The sequence below is a fragment of the Euleptes europaea genome, chromosome 1 (assembly GCF_029931775.1).
Source record: "Euleptes europaea isolate rEulEur1 chromosome 1, rEulEur1.hap1, whole genome shotgun sequence".
Taxonomy (NCBI): Eukaryota; Metazoa; Chordata; class Lepidosauria; order Squamata; family Sphaerodactylidae; genus Euleptes; species Euleptes europaea.
Genome location: NC_079312.1, coordinates 1,441,158 through 1,461,042, shown reverse-complemented (window position 1 = coordinate 1,461,042; position 19,885 = coordinate 1,441,158). Strand labels below are relative to the sequence as shown.

At 45.0% G+C, this 19,885-nt stretch overlaps 1 protein-coding gene across 1 annotated transcript; it reads left to right on the top strand.

The window, feature by feature from the left end:
• Positions 1-4,494: 4,494 nt before the first annotated feature.
• LOC130493295 (zinc finger protein 79-like) lies at positions 4,495-5,406 on the top strand (the record flags this gene model as incomplete). Its single annotated transcript, XM_056867005.1, has 2 exons — positions 4,495-4,673; positions 4,761-5,406. Coding segments are annotated over 2 exons (825 nt in total), but the record flags the coding sequence as incomplete, so codon positions are not given.
• Positions 5,407-19,885: the final 14,479 nt, after the last annotated feature.

Below are 19,885 nucleotides of genomic sequence, written 5' to 3'. Positions count from 1 at the left end.
CTTCCTGTCCTGAAAACCTCCAGACTAACAAAGACTACAGTCCACAATAGCCATGCGGATTAGCTTTGGATTTCACACATTAACAGATCACTTCAGGATACAATAGTTCCATATTAACATACCACACCCTCATTAGCACATTATCTTGATACTTACAGGACAATGATTAGCACATGACCTTTGATACTTTTTGCAGGACAATGATTCAGCTCAAACCCTACCCCTTTCTGACTATGTATTACTCTTCCTACACACTTGACACTGAGAGACACTGTCCTTCAGTGTTACTCCTCTGAAGATGCCTGCCACAGCTGCTGGCGAAACGTCAAGAAAGAAAATACCAAGACCACGGTCACACAGCCCGGATAACCTACAAGAACCAATGAACTCTGACCGTGAAAGCCTTCAACAATATTTTGAAGAGAGATGTTTGCTAAAGTGGCCAAACAAGCTGTGGGGGAGAAGAAAGGAGGAAAGGCTCCTTTCCCGTGGAGTGGGGGTGGGGGTATGTGGAAGGGTTTGCTTCTGCACTTCCCAAGAAAACAAGAAGGGCTTTGCAGCTCAAGGGAAAAGTCTTGCTGCTGGATACTGGAAGGTTTACTTTGAAGTAAGTCATTAGGGGAGACCACTGTGGCTTTAAGTGACACTCCTAGCAGCCATCCAAAGCCCTGAGAACGGATTGACGTAAAGTAATCAGAGGCAAGCTTGTAGCATCTTTTAAGAGCCCTAAAGAGTTAACTTTCCCGAAGAACCAAACAGGCATCTCTCAAAAAGCTCGCTATGTAATATAGCGAAATGGTATTACAAATCACAAGTGGCACTTGGTTCTGATCCATCGTGTATCTATCTTTTGTTTTCCTTCTGGCACGTTGCTATCTGACTCCCTCCCGCCCGCAAGGAGAAGCCTCTCTTTGTAGCCAAGTGAGTAAAGGCATCTTTTCACATTTGGAGGTGACCCAATAGAAGTGGAAGGAGATGGAACAGCACGACCCAGAAGGACCTAGACCTGGCAAGAGAGCAAGGGAAAGCCCCAATCCTGTCCAAATTTGGACTGGCAGTGAATCCTGGGAGAGAGCTGTGCCAGAAATCTGGAATCAGGAGCCTCTGAACTCAGAAGTACATTGCCAACGCTTCCGGCAGTTCCGCTACTATAAGGCCGATGGGCCCCGGGCGGTTTGCAGCCAACTCCATGGACTTTGCAACAATTGGCTGAAGCCAGAGAGACACACCAAGAAGCAGATCCTGGACCTGGTGATCCTGGAGCAGTTCCTGACCATCCTGCCCCAGGAAATGCAGCGCTGGGTTAGAGGATGTAGGCCAGAGAGCAGTTCCCAGGCAGTGGCCCTGGCCGAAGGCTTCCTTCTGAGTCAGGCAGAGGAGAAGAGGCAAGCAGGAGAGGTGAGGGCTTTTCTTTCCCAGTATTTCCAATTCAAGCAACAATATCTGACCTTCTCCTAAAACTTCCCTACCTGATATTTGTCCAAGGGTTACTCATCCATCCAACTGGGAGATTTAACAACCTCTTCATCAGTCACTTCTTGTAGGGAATTCCTTTCCCCTCCAGATAATTCTCCAGGGTTGGAGGAAAATCCTACCAAATCTGCTGATAGAAAGGAGCAGAGTCTGGGAGTGGGGCAGGATCCATTCCTTGGTGTCTTCCATTCCATCTCTTACCTGTCTCTCTCACTTCTGTTTCAGAGGTGGGGTCCATCCCTGAAGATGGAAGCTGAGTTCTGTGAGATGGAAAGAGCTCTGTTGGAGGAAGGGCAGAGGGCCCAGGCCCAGGAGCATGCCCAAGATGTCCTCTCACGCGGTAAGGATTCATTGTGCCTGGATGGGATTGGGGCATCCGGTTAATTTAATGGGGAGTTCAGGTTAGGGGGGAAAAAACCAAATGCTTCTTCACCCAGCTTGTGGCACTCAATGTTCACTAATTGTGATGCCAGTAAAAGGGGATTAGCCAAATTCATGGTGGCCATTCCTCATTGATTTCAGTATTCATATCCCACCTTTTTTTCCATGGACTTCATGGCTCAGAAGAAAAGGTAGACAAATTTTGGCTGAGCTCTTCAATCTCGTGAACAAATGGAGCCGGCACATTCTGGGCAGCATAGCTCTGAAAACCAATTGCCAAGGGGCCAGGAATAGTGGGAGAATGTGTTTTGTGCTCATGCTTAGCTGGGCATCTGACAGGCCACTACAGGAAATAGGAAGACAGAACAGAGATGCCAGGCTGTGGTCTGGCATGCCCAGCAGCTTTGGGGAGGGGCTTGGGCAGAAGTGATGTCACATTAATATTGCCTCTGGCCAAAAACCCAGATGTGACATTAGTTAGCCTAGACACTCCAGACACTCATTGATATTGCCCTGTGTCTGATTTTTTGGCCAGATGTGACACCGAGGTGCCATGCGGCATCATTTTCGCCTCCCTCTTTTCCTTCCACCAGCCTGGACTCAAGGGCTTGTGTGAGGGCCCCGCTGGTGGGAGAGTAGCCTGCCTGGGCATTTGGTCTGACCCAGAAGAAATGCTGCCACGTTTTTGAGCTTCATCATTCACAGGACAGGTTTCAAGTATCACAGAAGTCTGAAACGTGTCAGCAGAATTTAGTGTGCCCACTACCCCCAAGGCTCATTGGTTCCTTGTGCTTCTCTTCAGCCTCTCCCAGCTTTTCTTCAGCCTCTGTTACAAATTTTTAAAGTGTACATAAGGGAAGGTTTCACACCCTGGGACCGGGGGAGCCATGAAGTACACTTCACACAAGAAAACAAAATAGAAAGTCAAGGCCTTGGTCTGATCCAGCAGGGCCTTTCTTATGTTCTTATATCAGAGGAGCATGTCTATTATTTTGGGTGCAGTGGAACACAGGCAGGATGGTGCTGCTGCACTCGTCTTGTTTGTGGCTTCCTAGAGGCACCTGGTTGGCCACTGTGTGAACAGACTGCTGGACTTGATGGGCCTTGGTCTGATCCAGCAGGGCCTTTCTTATGTTCTTATGGCTAATACCCTTTCTTCCACTTTTCTCTCCCTAGCAGGCAGTGAAGAGACAGTGTTGATCCATTCTCTTTGCGGAGGTATGGAAAGAGCTGCTACAACTCCAATCCAGGTAGGGGAGATGAGCGGGGGGCAGCCTGGGTCCCCCCTTTCTCTGGGGGGCATTTCCCTGTGCTTGTTCCTAAGGAGCCCAGGCACGAGGATCTGAACGCCGCTCCTTTTACACATGCCGAACTTTCCAGAGAGTCGCCTGTGCCTTGCGTGATCTCTGACGAAGGAATCTGCTTTTTCTTTCAGTCTCCAGTTTCCTTTGAGGAGGTGACCGTATATTTCACTAAGGCAGAGTGGGCCCTGCTGGATCCGAACCAAAGAGCTCTCTACAAGGAAGTCATGCTGGAGAACTATAGGAGTGTGGCCTCTCTGGGTAAGGTGCCAAAGGTGCAAATTGCTGCCATTGGGATTGTGCCATTGGGCAGATGTGTGAATCAAAATATTAAACAGCAATATGTTGTTCTGAGGCCTGCCCTGTTACTTGATCTATTTTGGGAGCCTCAAGGTGGTGGGGTGGCCATATTCAGCATAGCCAGGTAGAATGACCCAAATGTCCTGGCTGGCCCAGGGGCAACAGAGGCCAGTGTTGTGGTCATCGCCCAAGCCAGAGAGGGTGTCCTGGCCTGAGGTCAATGTGGGACTGAGAGGCCGCCAAGAAGGCTCTGGAAGGGGTCCCATCCTAATTTCTAAGTTGCCAACCATTATGACACACTTGTCCCCCAGATGGGATTACCGCCATCCCCTCTGATTGTGATCTGGAATGGATCTGTCCCACTTACACTGGTTGGGATTGTGGGCTTTAATCTTGACCAAGTTTCCACTCTTCCAGAAAAATGTTCCTTCTTCCTTGGATTTCTTGTCCTTCCCTATATAAGAACAACTACTCTGTTTCTCTTTCACACACACACACACACACACACACACACACACACACACACCTGCAGCTCAGTCGGTGGGGAAAGAAAGTATGATAAAGGAAACGCACACCCATTAGTGAGCAGTTCCTGATGGGTGGTTTGGCTTCTTCCATAGATGCTGACTGGACCTCTTTCTTTATTCCAGCAGCACATGTAGAGGAGATCGTTGGCGGATTACAGGGGTTCTCTTTGGAAAAAGACAAGAATGAAGACTCCAAAGGAAATGTCGGGGATGGAGATGGACCACAGATGCAGGAAGGAAGCCATTCAGCTAAGAGGAGGGGTAAGCCCATTCAGTCCCAAGGAGGGGACTTCCATAAAATACAACTCCAAGAAGAAAGGTCACCCAAAACAAGAAGGAATAAAGGCCTCTGGGCTAATCGGAGAATCTGCTCCAGGGAAAATGAAAATGATAGTGTCACCTTTGGAAAGAGATTCAGTGTGAGTGGCCATCTTCAAAGGCATCTAAGAACCCACACAGGGGAGAAACCTTTTAAATGTTCAGAGTGTGGAAAGAGATTCCTTTGCAGTGGCCATCTTCAGCGGCATCAAAGAACCCACACAGGGGAGAAACCTTTTGAATGCTCAGAGTGTGGAAAGAGATTCAGTCGCAGTGCCGATCTTCAACAGCATCAAAGAACCCATACAGGGGAGAAACCTTTTGAATGTTCAGAGTGTGGAAAGAGATTCAGTTACAGTAGCCATCTTAAAAGGCATATAAGAACCCACCCATACAGGGGAGAAACCTTTGAATGCTCAGAGTGTGGAAAGAGATTCAGTGAAAGAGCCACTCTTCAAAGGCATCTAAAAACACACACAGGGGAGAAACCTTTTGAATGCTCAGAGTGTGGAAACAGATTCAGTGTGAATGGCAGTCTTCAAAGGCATCTAAGAATCCACACAGGGGAGAAACCTTTTGAATGTTCAGAGTGTGGAAAGAGATTCAGTTACAGTGGCCATCTTCAAAGGCATATAAGAACCCACACAGGAGATAAACCTTTTGAATGCTTGGAGTGTGGAAAGAGATTCAGTGTGAGTGGCCGTCTTCAAAGGCATCTAAGAACCCACACAGGGGAGAAACCTTTTAAATGTTCAGAGTGTGGAAAGAGATTCCTTTGCAGTGGCCATCTTCAGCGGCATCAAAGAACCCACACAGGGGAGAAACCTTTTGAATGCTCAGAGTGTGGAAAGAGATTCAGTCAGAGTGGCAATCTTCAACAGCATCAAAGAATCCACACAGGGGAGAAACCTTTTGAATGCTCAGATTGTGGTAGGAGATTCAGTCACAATGGCAGTCTTCAAAAGCATCTAACAGTCCACACAGGGGAGAAAACCTTTGAATGTGCAGAGTGTGGAAAGAAATTCAGTTGCAGTAGACATCTTCAAGGGCATCAAAAAACCCACACAGGGGAGAAACCTTTTGAATGTGCAGAGTGTGGCTTGTGATTCAGGTGCAGAGGACATCTTCAAAGCCATATAAGTTCCCACACAGAGAAATCTTTTGAATGCTCAAAGTGTGGAAAGAGATTCAGTTGCAATGGTAACCTTCTACAGTATCAAAGAACTCACACAGAGGAGAAACTTTAAATGCTTAGTATGTTGAAATAGTTTCTATCATAGTAGCAATCTGGAACGGAATCTAAAAACCCACCTAAAGGAAAAATCTTTTTGAATGCTCAGTGTAAGGCCCCTGTCACCTCCACAGTTGAGACACCCCAATTTGATCCCCAACATTCTCTCCATTTTTTTTTAAGGGTGTCCCCTTCAAAGCCTAAAATACAATGGGTGGATATGATACTCTCAAACCTATCCCAATCCAGGGCGATGAAAATATAGTTATAATGTACAGATCAATTTTCTAGTCTCAGAGATAAGATATATCGACAACTAGATATTATATTTTGATTTAAGACTCTTCCAGGTTTATACATTCCTGATATGCAAAAGATAAAAGGAAATAGTTGGACATATTTGAATACAACTTTCAGGATGTATCCTTGGCTATCATTGATATGATAACGCCTAGTGCACATTCGCCTATAGCAACGAAGACTTTTGCAACTATAACAACACAAACTGATATTCCAGCATCCTCATCTTATGATGCCCTGGATTTCAACATGAAAACAGAAGAGTCACCATGTTTTCCTGATCTTCAGTTACCAGATGAATTGTTTTCTATTGATGTTAAGTAGTCTAACATAGACTGGCTAGATTCTGTAATTCAGTACTAATTACAGATCATTGTATGCTATAGTGAATGTTCCTTATTAAACCTTGCTGTATCATTCTTTTCTGATTTATGGTTCATGTATTTGGTATTAATAAGGTAACGTGTATTATTTGCTCTGCATAGGAGTACCATACATACTCATGTATAAGCCGACCCGCGTATAAGCCGAGGTGCCTAATTTCACCCCCAAAATGGGGAAAAATTAGGCACCCGTTTATAAGCCGAGGGTCGGCTTACACAATGCCCCTGCCCCAGGTCGCCCTCCCGCCCGGCCTCCCGGGCCCTCCAGACCCACCCCGACCCCAGCGCCACTCCCGGGCCCTCCACACCCACCCTGACCCCAGCGCCACCCTAGGGGGGAGGGAGAAGAGCCCCTGAACCCCTTACCGGGAGGACGAGGCTCGCTGATCAGCTGGAGGCGGCGACAAGGTTTTTTTCAGCCCTTTTTTTGGGCTGAAAAACTCGGCTTATACGCGAGTATATACGGTATAGAAAAATTCTGCAGTGTTCTAGGAGAGGGTGTTACAGGCTTTGACATATGGGATCATATGGAATAAAATTGTATTTGATTTATTCTTAGTTAATTGTGTACATTTGCGGAATTTATTCCATTTCAATCTTTGGAGCTTTATTTCTAGTTTAAGCAGTTCACAGCAAAGACTGTCTCATAGAGCTGTACTGACAGTTAAGATAAGACTCAGTGAAAAAGACTTGGCAATTAGATCTTACATCAACAAGTAAGGAATATCTGCCTCAACTGAATCTACTATGTATGCGCAGCTGAAATGGCTAGGTCAAACTGTTAGCAGAATTAAAATGTATTGAATATATTAAACTACTGATAGAATTAACTGCTGTAATGATATTATAACAAGGTCATGGAGAAGAGCAAAGCATAACATAAAAAATACAAACAAACTTGGTAATTGGAAAGTTTTACAGCAGTAAGGTGATATGGAACCTAGTCCTTTCCTAGTTCTTTCCTAGTAGCTCTGCGTTCAGATTGGCAGGGCTTGCATGCTCCCAAGTCCAGTTGGGGGTGGCTTTCATTCTCCCAAATTCACCTGCATTCAGATGGACAGGGCTTGCATCTTAGTGGCCAGGAAATGAAGGATCAGATCACATACAAAACCAACAAGTCCTAGAAACAAATTAATTTTCACATGCATCAAACCCAGAACCTTGAACACATTTTTTTCATCAGTAAGCTATTCTCTAGAGAGGAAGACTGATGAATTGATTTAAAATTACATTTTTCCAAGGCTCAAATTGATAGTGTTATTTAAAATTAAAAAGAAAGAATATGCTTGACATATGGGTTCCTCTGAATAGGAAGGGTTTGCTGTCCCTCACTGTCTGTTTTCTTAAAGTAAAATTGGTTTGCATAAAATATAGTAAAGGCGTATGTGCAGATCCACAGTTGGGTATGAAGATAGATTTCGCACAGAATGTGTTGAGCAAGGGGCAACTTAAATATGTGATTACTGTCTATTCTCATTTGAAGGGGATTTGGGAAGAGCAGCCTGAAAAGCCTAGTTTGGCCTGAGCTTGTCAGGGCTTGGGAGCTAAGCAGGGTCAGCCATGGTCAGTACTCAGATGGGAGACCAAAAGGATAACTGGGGCTGCTGCACGGAGGAAGGCAATGGCAGAGCACCTCTGCCCATCTCTTGCTTTGAACACCCTACGGCTGGAGTTGCCATGAATTGGTTGCAACGCAACAGCACATCATCAGGACTTAGGAATACAGTTTTAATGCACACTCTTCAGCAGTCCTGATTTCTTGCAGGAACAAACTTATGGCATTCTGCCACACTTGTTGATCATAGCAATTGGCATAGGTGGTAGGGAACTCCAGACAGCGCAACCTGCACAGATGGGTCTCTATTGCAGGTAGTTCTGGTGTGTCTACGTGAAAGCTGGGTAAGCTTGACTTTCCACAGAATGTTTTCTGTATTCCATTTGTGTGCATAGCTAAGCATAATGAGCGTGGGAAGTTGTGGACATGGTCCTTCAGTGTTACTCCTCTGAAGATGCCTGCCACAGCTGCTGGTGAAACGTCAGGAAAGAAAATACCAAGACCACGGTTACACAGCCCGGATAACCTACAAGAACCAAACCTTTATTTATTTACGGAATGTATTTGCCGCTTTTCTTCCTCTCTCATAATACTAGAATACGGGGTCATCTGCTGAAGCTGGATGGTGAGAGATTCAAAACAGATAAAAGGAAGTATTTCTTCACACAATGCATAGTTAAATTGTGCCCCAGGATGTGGTGATGACTGCCAACTAGGAAGGCTTTAAGAGGGGAATATTGTCGAAGGCTTTCACGGTCAGAGTTCATTGGTTCTTGTAGGTTATCCGGGCTGTGTAACCGTGGTCTTGGAATTTTCTTTCCTGACGTTTCGCCAGCAACTGTGGCAGGCATCTTCAGAGTAGTAACACTGAAGGACAGTGTCTCTCAGTGTCAAGGGTGTAGAAAGAGTAATATATAGTCAGAAAGGGGTTGGGTTTGAGCTGAGTATTGTCCTGCAAAAGTATTGTCCTGTAAGTATCAAGATAATGTGCTAATGAGGGTATGGTATGTTAATATGGAACCATTGTATCCTGAAGTGATCTGTTAATGTGTGTAATCCAAAACTAATCTGTATGGCTATTGTTGAATGTTGTCTTTGTCTGGAGGTGTTTCAGGGCAGGAAGCCAAGCCTTATTCATTCTTAAACTCTCCTCTTTTCTGTTAAAGTTGTGCTGATGTTTGTGAATTTCAATGGCTTCTCTGTGCATTCTGACAAAATAGTTGGTAGAATTGTCCAGTCTTTCAGTGTCTTGGAATAAGACCCTGTGTCCTGTTTGTGTCAGTCCATGTTCAGCCACTGCTGATTTCTCAGGTTGGCCAAGTCTGCAGTATCTTTCATGTTCTTTTATCCTTGTTTGTATGCTGCGTTTTGTGGTCCCGATGTAAACTTCTCCACAGCTGCAAGGTATACGATATACTCCTGCAGAGGTGAGGGGGTCTCTTTTGTCTTTTGCTGATCGTAGCATTTGTTGTATTTTCTTGGTGGGTTTAAACACTGTTTGTAGGTTATGTTTTTTCAAAAGTTTCTCCATCCTATCAGTGACTCCTTTAATAAATGGCAAGAATACCTTTCCTATGGGAGACTGTTTTTCTTGAGTTTTCTGATTTTTGTTTGGTTCAATGGCCCTTCTGATTTCATTCTTGGAGTAGCCGTTTGCTAGCAGTGCGTGATTTAGATGGTTAGTTTCTTCCTTGAGAAACTGTGGTTCACAGATCCGTCTTGCACGGTCCATTAATGTTTTGATTATTCCTCTTTTCTGTCGGGGGTGGTGGTTGGAGTTTTTGTGTAAGTAGCGATCTGTGTGAGTTGGTTTCCGGTAGACCTTGTGACCTAACTGAAGGTTTGATTTACGGATGACAAGGGTATCAAGAAATGGGAGTTTACCCTCAATTTCCTTTTCCATGGTAAACTGAATGTTTGGATGGATATTATTAAGATGGTTTAGAAAGTCCATTAATTTTTCTTCACCATGGCTCCAAATGGTAAATGTATCATCTACGAACCTGAACCAGACTGTAGGTTTGTAAGGTGCTGATTCTAATGCTGTCTTTTCAAAATATTCCATGTAAAAGTTTGCTATTACTGGACTGAGTGGACTTCCCATAGCTACTCCATCAATCTGTTCATAAAATTCTTGATCCCATAGGAAATAACTTGTTGTCAAACAATGGTGAAATAAGGCTGTTATATCTTCTGGAAAAATCTGGTTAATCAATGAGATTGTGTCTTTAACTGGAACCTTGGTAAAGAGGGATACAACATCAAAACTGATTAATATATCCTTTGGATTGAGTCTTAACGGACTGATTTTGTTGATGAAGTGAGTTGAATCTTTGATGTAAGAAGTGGTTTTTCCAATGTGGTCCTGTAGGAGGGTGGTCAAATATTTAGCTAATTCATATGTTGGGGAACCAATGGCACTCACGATGGGTCGGAGTGGAACGGAATCCTTATGAATTTTAGGTAGTCCATATAATCGTGGTGGTTGTGCTTCAGTCTTGCATAGTTTTCTGTGTGTGTCGGGATGAAGAGTGGAATTCTTGATCAGAATGCTAGTTTTCCTGGTAATTTTGCAAGTTGGATCTCGTTTTAGTTTTTTGTATGTGGCAGGGTCCAGAAGTTCCTCAATCTTCTTTTTGTATTCTTCTGTTTTCATGATCACTGTGGCATTGCCTTTGTCAGCTGGTAGAATAATGATTTCTGGATCTGCATTGAGGGTCTTGATGGCGTTTCTCTCCTTGCGTGTTATATTGCTAGTAGGGGGCTTTGCTTTTCGTAGAATTCTTGCTGTCTCTCCTCTTATTTCCTCAGCATCTTCTTCAGGTAGATTACGAATGGCAGATTCTACATTTGCAATGATGTCTTCCACTGGAATTTGGGTGGGAGTGACTGCAAAGTTTCCTCCCTTAGCTAAGATGGAAGTTTCTTCAGGTGAGAGTTGTCGGTCTGTCAGATTGAAGATAATCCGTTTGTTGTCAAGTTTTGGACTGTTCTGTCTTCTTTCCTGTAATTTGTTAAACTTTTGCTTCTGTCTGGAAGTATGGCTGGTTAACCCCTGTTCCATTTTTCTGTAGGTGAGATTATCAATCTTGTCCCAATCATGGCTTCTCATTTTGTGGCTAGTATTGATATGTAAGGAAAACAACTCCTTGTCTGTGGCAGCAAGTTCTCTGCGGGTAGTGTGAATTCTCTCTCGTAAGAGAGCCCGTTCTAGATGGTCATAAATGCGGTTAGCTCGTGAAGTTTTAAAGATTCTTTTACTTGTGAGAAAAGATGGAATGGTTCCAGTGTCTCTGCATCGTAGTAGAAAAGTTAAAGAACAAAGTAGATGTGCTTTCTTGTTCCGAAGTGTTTCCAATCTCCGGGTCTGTTGAAATATTTCCTCCCCGTAGAGGCGTTCAAAATATTGTCGAAGGCTTTCACGGTCAGAGTTCATTGGTTCTTGTAGGTTATCCGGGCTGTGTAACCGTGGTCTTGGAATTTTCTTTCCTGACGTTTCGCCAGCAACTGTGGCAGGCATCTTCAGAGTAGTAACACTGAAGGACAGTGTCTCTCAGTGTCAAGGGTGTAGAAAGAGTAATATATAGTCAGAAAGGGGTTGGGTTTGAGCTGAGTATTGTCCTGCAAAAGTATTGTCCTGTAAGTATCAAGATAATGTGCTAATGAGGGTATGGTATGTTAATATGGAACCATTGTATCCTGAAGTGATCTGTTAATGTGTGTAATCCAAAACTAATCTGTATGGCTATTGTTGAATGTTGTCTTTGTCTGGAGGTGTTTCAGGGCAGGAAGCCAAGCCTTATTCATTCTTAAACTCTCCTCTTTTCTGTTAAAGTTGTGCTGATGTTTGTGAATTTCAATGGCTTCTCTGTGCATTCTGACAAAATAGTTGGTAGAATTGTCCAGTCTTTCAGTGTCTTGGAATAAGACCCTGTGTCCTGTTTGTGTCAGTCCATGTTCAGCCACTGCTGATTTCTCAGGTTGGCCAAGTCTGCAGTATCTTTCATGTTCTTTTATCCTTGTTTGTATGCTGCGTTTTGTGGTCCCGATGTAAACTTCTCCACAGCTGCAAGGTATACGATATACTCCTGCAGAGGTGAGGGGGTCTCTTTTGTCTTTTGCTGATCGTAGCATTTGTTGTATTTTCTTGGTGGGTTTAAACACTGTTTGTAGGTTATGTTTTTTCAAAAGTTTCTCCATCCTATCAGTGACTCCTTTAATAAATGGCAAGAATACCTTTCCTATGGGAGACTGTTTTTCTTGAGTTTTCTGATTTTTGTTTGGTTCAATGGCCCTTCTGATTTCATTCTTGGAGTAGCCGTTTGCTAGCAGTGCGTGATTTAGATGGTTAGTTTCTTCCTTGAGAAACTGTGGTTCACAGATCCGTCTTGCACGGTCCATTAATGTTTTGATTATTCCTCTTTTCTGTCGGGGGTGGTGGTTGGAGTTTTTGTGTAAGTAGCGATCTGTGTGAGTTGGTTTCCGGTAGACCTTGTGACCTAACTGAAGGTTTGATTTACGGATGACAAGGGTATCAAGAAATGGGAGTTTACCCTCAATTTCCTTTTCCATGGTAAACTGAATGTTTGGATGGATATTATTAAGATGGTTTAGAAAGTCCATTAATTTTTCTTCACCATGGCTCCAAATGGTAAATGTATCATCTACGAACCTGAACCAGACTGTAGGTTTGTAAGGTGCTGATTCTAATGCTGTCTTTTCAAAATATTCCATGTAAAAGTTTGCTATTACTGGACTGAGTGGACTTCCCATAGCTACTCCATCAATCTGTTCATAAAATTCTTGATCCCATAGGAAATAACTTGTTGTCAAACAATGGTGAAATAAGGCTGTTATATCTTCTGGAAAAATCTGGTTAATCAATGAGATTGTGTCTTTAACTGGAACCTTGGTAAAGAGGGATACAACATCAAAACTGATTAATATATCCTTTGGATTGAGTCTTAACGGACTGATTTTGTTGATGAAGTGAGTTGAATCTTTGATGTAAGAAGTGGTTTTTCCAATGTGGTCCTGTAGGAGGGTGGTCAAATATTTAGCTAATTCATATGTTGGGGAACCAATGGCACTCACGATGGGTCGGAGTGGAACGGAATCCTTATGAATTTTAGGTAGTCCATATAATCGTGGTGGTTGTGCTTCAGTCTTGCATAGTTTTCTGTGTGTGTCGGGATGAAGAGTGGAATTCTTGATCAGAATGCTAGTTTTCCTGGTAATTTTGCAAGTTGGATCTCGTTTTAGTTTTTTGTATGTGGCAGGGTCCAGAAGTTCCTCAATCTTCTTTTTGTATTCTTCTGTTTTCATGATCACTGTGGCATTGCCTTTGTCAGCTGGTAGAATAATGATTTCTGGATCTGCATTGAGGGTCTTGATGGCGTTTCTCTCCTTGCGTGTTATATTGCTAGTAGGGGGCTTTGCTTTTCGTAGAATTCTTGCTGTCTCTCCTCTTATTTCCTCAGCATCTTCTTCAGGTAGATTACGAATGGCAGATTCTACATTTGCAATGATGTCTTCCACTGGAATTTGGGTGGGAGTGACTGCAAAGTTTCCTCCCTTAGCTAAGATGGAAGTTTCTTCAGGTGAGAGTTGTCGGTCTGTCAGATTGAAGATAATCCGTTTGTTGTCAAGTTTTGGACTGTTCTGTCTTCTTTCCTGTAATTTGTTAAACTTTTGCTTCTGTCTGGAAGTATGGCTGGTTAACCCCTGTTCCATTTTTCTGTAGGTGAGATTATCAATCTTGTCCCAATCATGGCTTCTCATTTTGTGGCTAGTATTGATATGTAAGGAAAACAACTCCTTGTCTGTGGCAGCAAGTTCTCTGCGGGTAGTGTGAATTCTCTCTCGTAAGAGAGCCCGTTCTAGATGGTCATAAATGCGGTTAGCTCGTGAAGTTTTAAAGATTCTTTTACTTGTGAGAAAAGATGGAATGGTTCCAGTGTCTCTGCATCGTAGTAGAAAAGTTAAAGAACAAAGTAGATGTGCTTTCTTGTTCCGAAGTGTTTCCAATCTCCGGGTCTGTTGAAATATTTCCTCCCCGTAGAGGCGTTCAAAATATTGTCGAAGGCTTTCACGGTCAGAGTTCATTGGTTCTTGTAGGTTATCCGGGCTGTGTAACCGTGGTCTTGGAATTTTCTTTCCTGACGTTTCGCCAGCAACTGTGGCAGGCATCTTCAGAGTAGTAACACTGAAGGACAGTGTCTCTCAGTGTCAAGGGTGTAGAAAGAGTAATATATAGTCAGAAAGGGGTTGGGTTTGAGCTGAGTATTGTCCTGCAAAAGTATTGTCCTGTAAGTATCAAGATAATGTGCTAATGAGGGTATGGTATGTTAATATGGAACCATTGTATCCTGAAGTGATCTGTTAATGTGTGTAATCCAAAACTAATCTGTATGGCTATTGTTGAATGTTGTCTTTGTCTGGAGGTGTTTCAGGGCAGGAAGCCAAGCCTTATTCATTCTTAAACTCTCCTCTTTTCTGTTAAAGTTGTGCTGATGTTTGTGAATTTCAATGGCTTCTCTGTGCATTCTGACAAAATAGTTGGTAGAATTGTCCAGTCTTTCAGTGTCTTGGAATAAGACCCTGTGTCCTGTTTGTGTCAGTCCATGTTCAGCCACTGCTGATTTCTCAGGTTGGCCAAGTCTGCAGTATCTTTCATGTTCTTTTATCCTTGTTTGTATGCTGCGTTTTGTGGTCCCGATGTAAACTTCTCCACAGCTGCAAGGTATACGATATACTCCTGCAGAGGTGAGGGGGTCTCTTTTGTCTTTTGCTGATCGTAGCATTTGTTGTATTTTCTTGGTGGGTTTAAACACTGTTTGTAGGTTATGTTTTTTCAAAAGTTTCTCCATCCTATCAGTGACTCCTTTAATAAATGGCAAGAATACCTTTCCTATGGGAGACTGTTTTTCTTGAGTTTTCTGATTTTTGTTTGGTTCAATGGCCCTTCTGATTTCATTCTTGAAGAGAATGAAAGAGACCCCCTCACCTCTGCAGGAGTATATCGTATACCTTGCAGCTGTGGAGAAGTTTACATCGGGACCACAAAACGCAGCATACAAACAAGGATAAAAGAACATGAAAGATACTGCAGACTTGGCCAACCTGAGAAATCAGCAGTGGCTGAACATGGACTGACACAAACAGGACACAGGGTCTTATTCCAAGACACTGAAAGACTGGACAATTCTACCAACTATTTTGTCAGAATGCACAGAGAAGCCATTGAAATTCACAAACATCAGCACAACTTTAACAGAAAAGAGGAGAGTTTAAGAATGAATAAGGCTTGGCTTCCTGCCCTGAAACACCTCCAGACAAAGACAACATTCAACAATAGCCATACAGATTAGTTTTGGATTACACACATTAACAGATCACTTCAGGATACAATGGTTCCATATTAACATACCATACCCTCATTAGCACATTATCTTGATACTTACAGGACAATACTTTTGCAGGACAATACTCAGCTCAAACCCAACCCCTTTCTGACTATATATTACTCTTTCTACACCCTTGACACTGAGAGACACTGTCCTTCAGTGTTACTACTCTGAAGATGCCTGCCACAGTTGCTGGCGAAACGTCAGGAAAGAAAATTCCAAGACCACGGTTACACAGCCCGGATAACCTACAAGAACCAATTTAAGAGGGGAGTTGACATGTTCATGGAGGATAAGGCTATTCATGGCTACTAGTCAAAATGAATACTAGTCATGATGTATACTATTCTCTCCAGGATCAGGGGAGCAGGCCTATTATCTTAGGTGCTGTGGAACACAGGCAGGATAATGCTGCTGCAGTCGTCTTGTTTGTGGGCTTCCTAGAGGCACCTGTTTGGCCACTGTGTGAACAGACTACTGGACTTGATGGGCCTTGGTCGGATCCAGCATGGCCTTTCTTATGTTCTTATATTCTCCATTGACCTGCTCAAGGCAGCTTACTTGCATGACAGCATATAGATAGCCTGTAATGTAAATGGTCTGGTCCTTGACATATGACAAGACTTTCTGCCTACGTTGCCCCTCCGTTGCCCCTGAATGCAGATCTGCTTCTAGGTTTGTTTGTTTTTTGGATCCCTGTATTTGCATTTGTTTATAACAAATGTTCAGTAGTTGTATATTTTGTGTTTTCAATTTTCCATTTAGGCTGCACAGTATTGCATTTTGGATGAACATGGGCATCCTCCAGAATAGGGATGTTTGTACAAAGGACGATTTAGTGCTTGAGACACTGGTCAGTCTTCCATTAGGGCCTACTCCCAAATATTCTCTCTCTGCCTTCTCTGCAGTGACTTAAAAGCCAGACTGTGCATCCAGGATAATTTTTCCTCTGGCATATGTTGTTAGATACAGCGTATGAAATGTGAAGGCTATGCCCTGTGTAGTACTTTACTGTTCATGCACCTGTCCTAGAGACAAAGTCTCTCATTGTGGAATTACACATTTTGTGATTATTTTCTTTTTTTCCTTCTAAATTCCAAACTGAAATTTATTTATATAAAATTTATTTTTTTATAAGTATAAGCAACAAAAAAGAGCCGCATCCTGACACTATGGGTCTTCCTAATGCTGGGTTGGTATCCTTGTGTATTTTGGAAAGTAAATGAAGCTGAGGCACGCTGTCTTCTGTTTGCAGGAGGAAATCATGTGTATACTTCTCAATATACTTATGCACTAATGCCTCCTGTATCTATTCATTCAATCATAGAGTTGGTAGGGACCACCAGGGTCATCTAGTCCACCCCCCTGCACAATGCAGGAAATTCACAACTACCTTCCCCCCCACACACACATCCAGTGACCCCTACTCCATGCCCATTCAGCTATTTCTGTCTTGATCTTTCCTGAGGGATTTTCACTGGGCATTTTACAGTGTGTTTAATTTTTCAGCTGTCTGCATCCGAGCATTTCCAAGAAATGAATCGTTTTGTGACACATGCCTGGAAAAAGAAGTTCCAAGCACACAACTTCCCAGAACATTTGTTCTATCACACAAGCTGGGACAGACCTGGAAACTAGGCATTGTGCAGTGAGGGCCTTGCATGGTTCAGGGATCCCAAGATCTTGTCACTGTTAACAGTGGGAGCTGGATTCAAATGATCCCTAAACGAAATCAGGCATCCTCCTTGAGCTCTTTGGTGTCTCGGCTCTATTTCCACACCAGCCTCCCATCAGACCACCTTAGGTTGGGTCTAACATGGGGGAAGGGGCTTCCCATTTCTAGGTGCAAGTAAAGTCCCCAGGCAGAAAGGGGCCACCACTCTCAGCCCCCCCCTCCTTCAGGGCTGCAAGAAGCCCGGTGCATCTGTGCCGGGCAACAGGTGGGCTGCATCCTGCTTGGGGGGGGGGAGAGACAAGGGGCAACTCCTCCTCTTGCCACAGGTAATGTAAGGGTCTGCCCCTTCCCCAAATGTCTGTGGCCTCCTCCCCAAGCAAATGCAAAGGCTGTTTTGCAGAGAGAAGGGGGTCGGGGCGGGGCTTTGCATCCCCGACGGAGGGGCGGCACTTGGGCGGGGGGGCTGCCTTTGCCGGCTGCTTCAGCCCCTCCGATGCGAGGCCAGCAAGTCTGAAACCCTAGAGGGGCCACTTCCTTCTTACCCACGTGGGAACGCGGCCTCTGTTGTGCGGACCCCGTGGGAAAGCAGCAGCAGCAGCTCATCCCGAGTGAGTGAAGGGGGGATCGTGGGGTGGGGTGGGGGGACTCGAGGGTGGGAAATGTGTGGGGTGGAAGGGAAGCGGGGTCAGAGGTAGGCGGGCCCCGATCCAGAAGAGGGAGTGAGCCCCCCCCCCACACACGGGTTTTCTCCCTCCGGATCTCCTGTTTCCTCCCTCCGCTCTTTATGAGTCTGGGGGCGGGGGGGGGAGATGCAGCCCCTTCCCTGCACTTCCTTGCGAGTGATCCAGATTTGCATGGTGGGTGGGAGGAAGGAGCGGAGAGCCTGGGGGGGGGGTCCTCTGGGTGGGGGGGTTGTGAGTCCTGGGGAGGGGGTCTCGAGTCAAGGAAAGGCAGGGGGTGCTTCGAGAGAAGGGATCTGGGGGTGGGAATAAATGACGCGTTGGGGACGTGTAACGTGTTTGGAAACGAGGCGCGTTCAGACGGGGCCGAGTCTGCAGAGGACACCCGTGTTGGTTCCGGAGGGCAGAAGCCCCGAGCAGAGATTCAGGTTCATTTATTAATGCGGCAGATGCCATTGGAAAAAAAACACACACCACATTCCTGTCGGTTACAGAATTACAACTGGAGAATAAGATACAGTAACTGAAACTGTAGGATATGCAATGCAATTCATATACAGTTAAAAAAATTAAAAGACATTCAATTAGTAAAACATTCTCCATGCCCCCCCAGCAGAGAGCAAAGAGGTCAGTGGGGGGGGGGAGCGATTCCCAAGGGTGGGGGGGCGGATGGGATTCCACATTCCTCATATTGTCAAGAGTGTTTCAATCTTGGACCACATTAGAATTAAAACCAGTATATTTTCCAGCCCTGATGGGGAGGACAGAATACCCTGGAATACTTTAACACAGAAAGAGGCACAAGGGGTGTGTGTATGCGTTTCCTCCTCCCGCCCTACAGAAGGAAGGTTTCCAGGCTGCTGCAGGAATGGCTGGGTGGCGTCTGGTGAGCTGAAAGGGGCTCTTGGGAGGGGGGAGTCTGCTATGCAAGACCCAAAGTGTAGAGAAAGGATGGGGAAGTATTGAATTGGGAAAAGAGCTCCCTTCCCCCCCCCCCAGTTCACCCACACCCTCCCTGGCAGATGGGCGGGGGGGCGACGTTTCCTGCTTGTTCCCTACAGAAGGCTCCCTGAGATTATGAACCAGATTCTTCAGGGTCACCAGTGCCGGAGGGAAGAAGATAACACACAGCCCCCATCAGTCTCTGACTGATTCACACAGGCAGAGGCTGTGGGCACAAACATTCTCCTTGCCGTTCTAGCTTTCTGTGTGCAGGGTTGGAGTCTCCAACCTGACCTCTTGAGCCAGACAGTTTAGTTTTAGCTCCTAACTGGTGGTTATGGACGTGATACATAATTCAATTGTAAACCTGGAGTGATTCAATAATGAGCGCCCATCAGGATCCTTGATTTGGAACGCTGCTTTTGCATGGTGGTGGCGCCACAAAGCAGTGGATCCAAGGGTTTTTTGTTTGTTTTTTACTCTTGGGGAATGGACTTAATATTTTATTTGATAGCAAGTTTGGGGTGACCCAGTGTATCTCCATTCTCCTTTGTTTTCCTTTTGGCACAGTTGCTATCTGTCCCCCTTTCCCGCCCCCCCTCCTGCCCAGCAGGGAGAATCCTCTCTTCACAGCCAAGTGACTAAAGGGATCTGTTCACAGTCGGAGGCGACCCAATAGAAAGGGAAAGAGATGGAGGAGCAGGACCCAGGAGGACCTGGACCTGGCAAGAGAGCAAGGAAAGGCCCCCATCCTGACCAAGCTGTGAGTGGCACTGAATCCTGGGAAAGAGCTGTGTCAGAGATCTGGGATCAGGAGCCCCTGAACTCAGAAGTACATTGCCGACCCTTCTGGCAGTTCCGCTTCTGTGAGGCCGATGGGCCCCGGGAGGTTTGCAGCCAGCTTCATGGACTTTGCAAAGAATGGCTGAAGCCAGAGAGACACACCAAGAAGCAGATCCTGGACCTGGTGACCCTGGAGCAGTTCCTGACCATCCTGCCCCAGGAAATGCAGCGCTGGGTCAGAGGATGTGGGCCAGAGACCAGTTCCCAAGCGGTGGCCCTGGCTGAAGGCTTCCTCCTGAGTCAGGCAGAGGAGAAGAAGCAGGCAGAACAGGTGAGGGCTTTTCTTTCCAGGTATTTAGATTCAATCAACAATATATGGTATTATCCATGTCTGATGTTTGCCCAAGGGTTAATCATCCAAATGGGAGGTTGAACAACCTACTTCAGCAGCCACTTCTTCTAGGAAATTTCTTGTCCCTCCAGATAATTCCCCAGGGTCGGAAGAAAACCCTAGGTGCAGAGTAAGGGAGTGGGTTCCTTGGTGTCTTCCATTCCATCTCTTACCTGTCTCCCTCGCTTCTGTTTCAGAGTTGGGGTCCATCCGTGAAGATGGAAGCTGAGTTCTGTGCG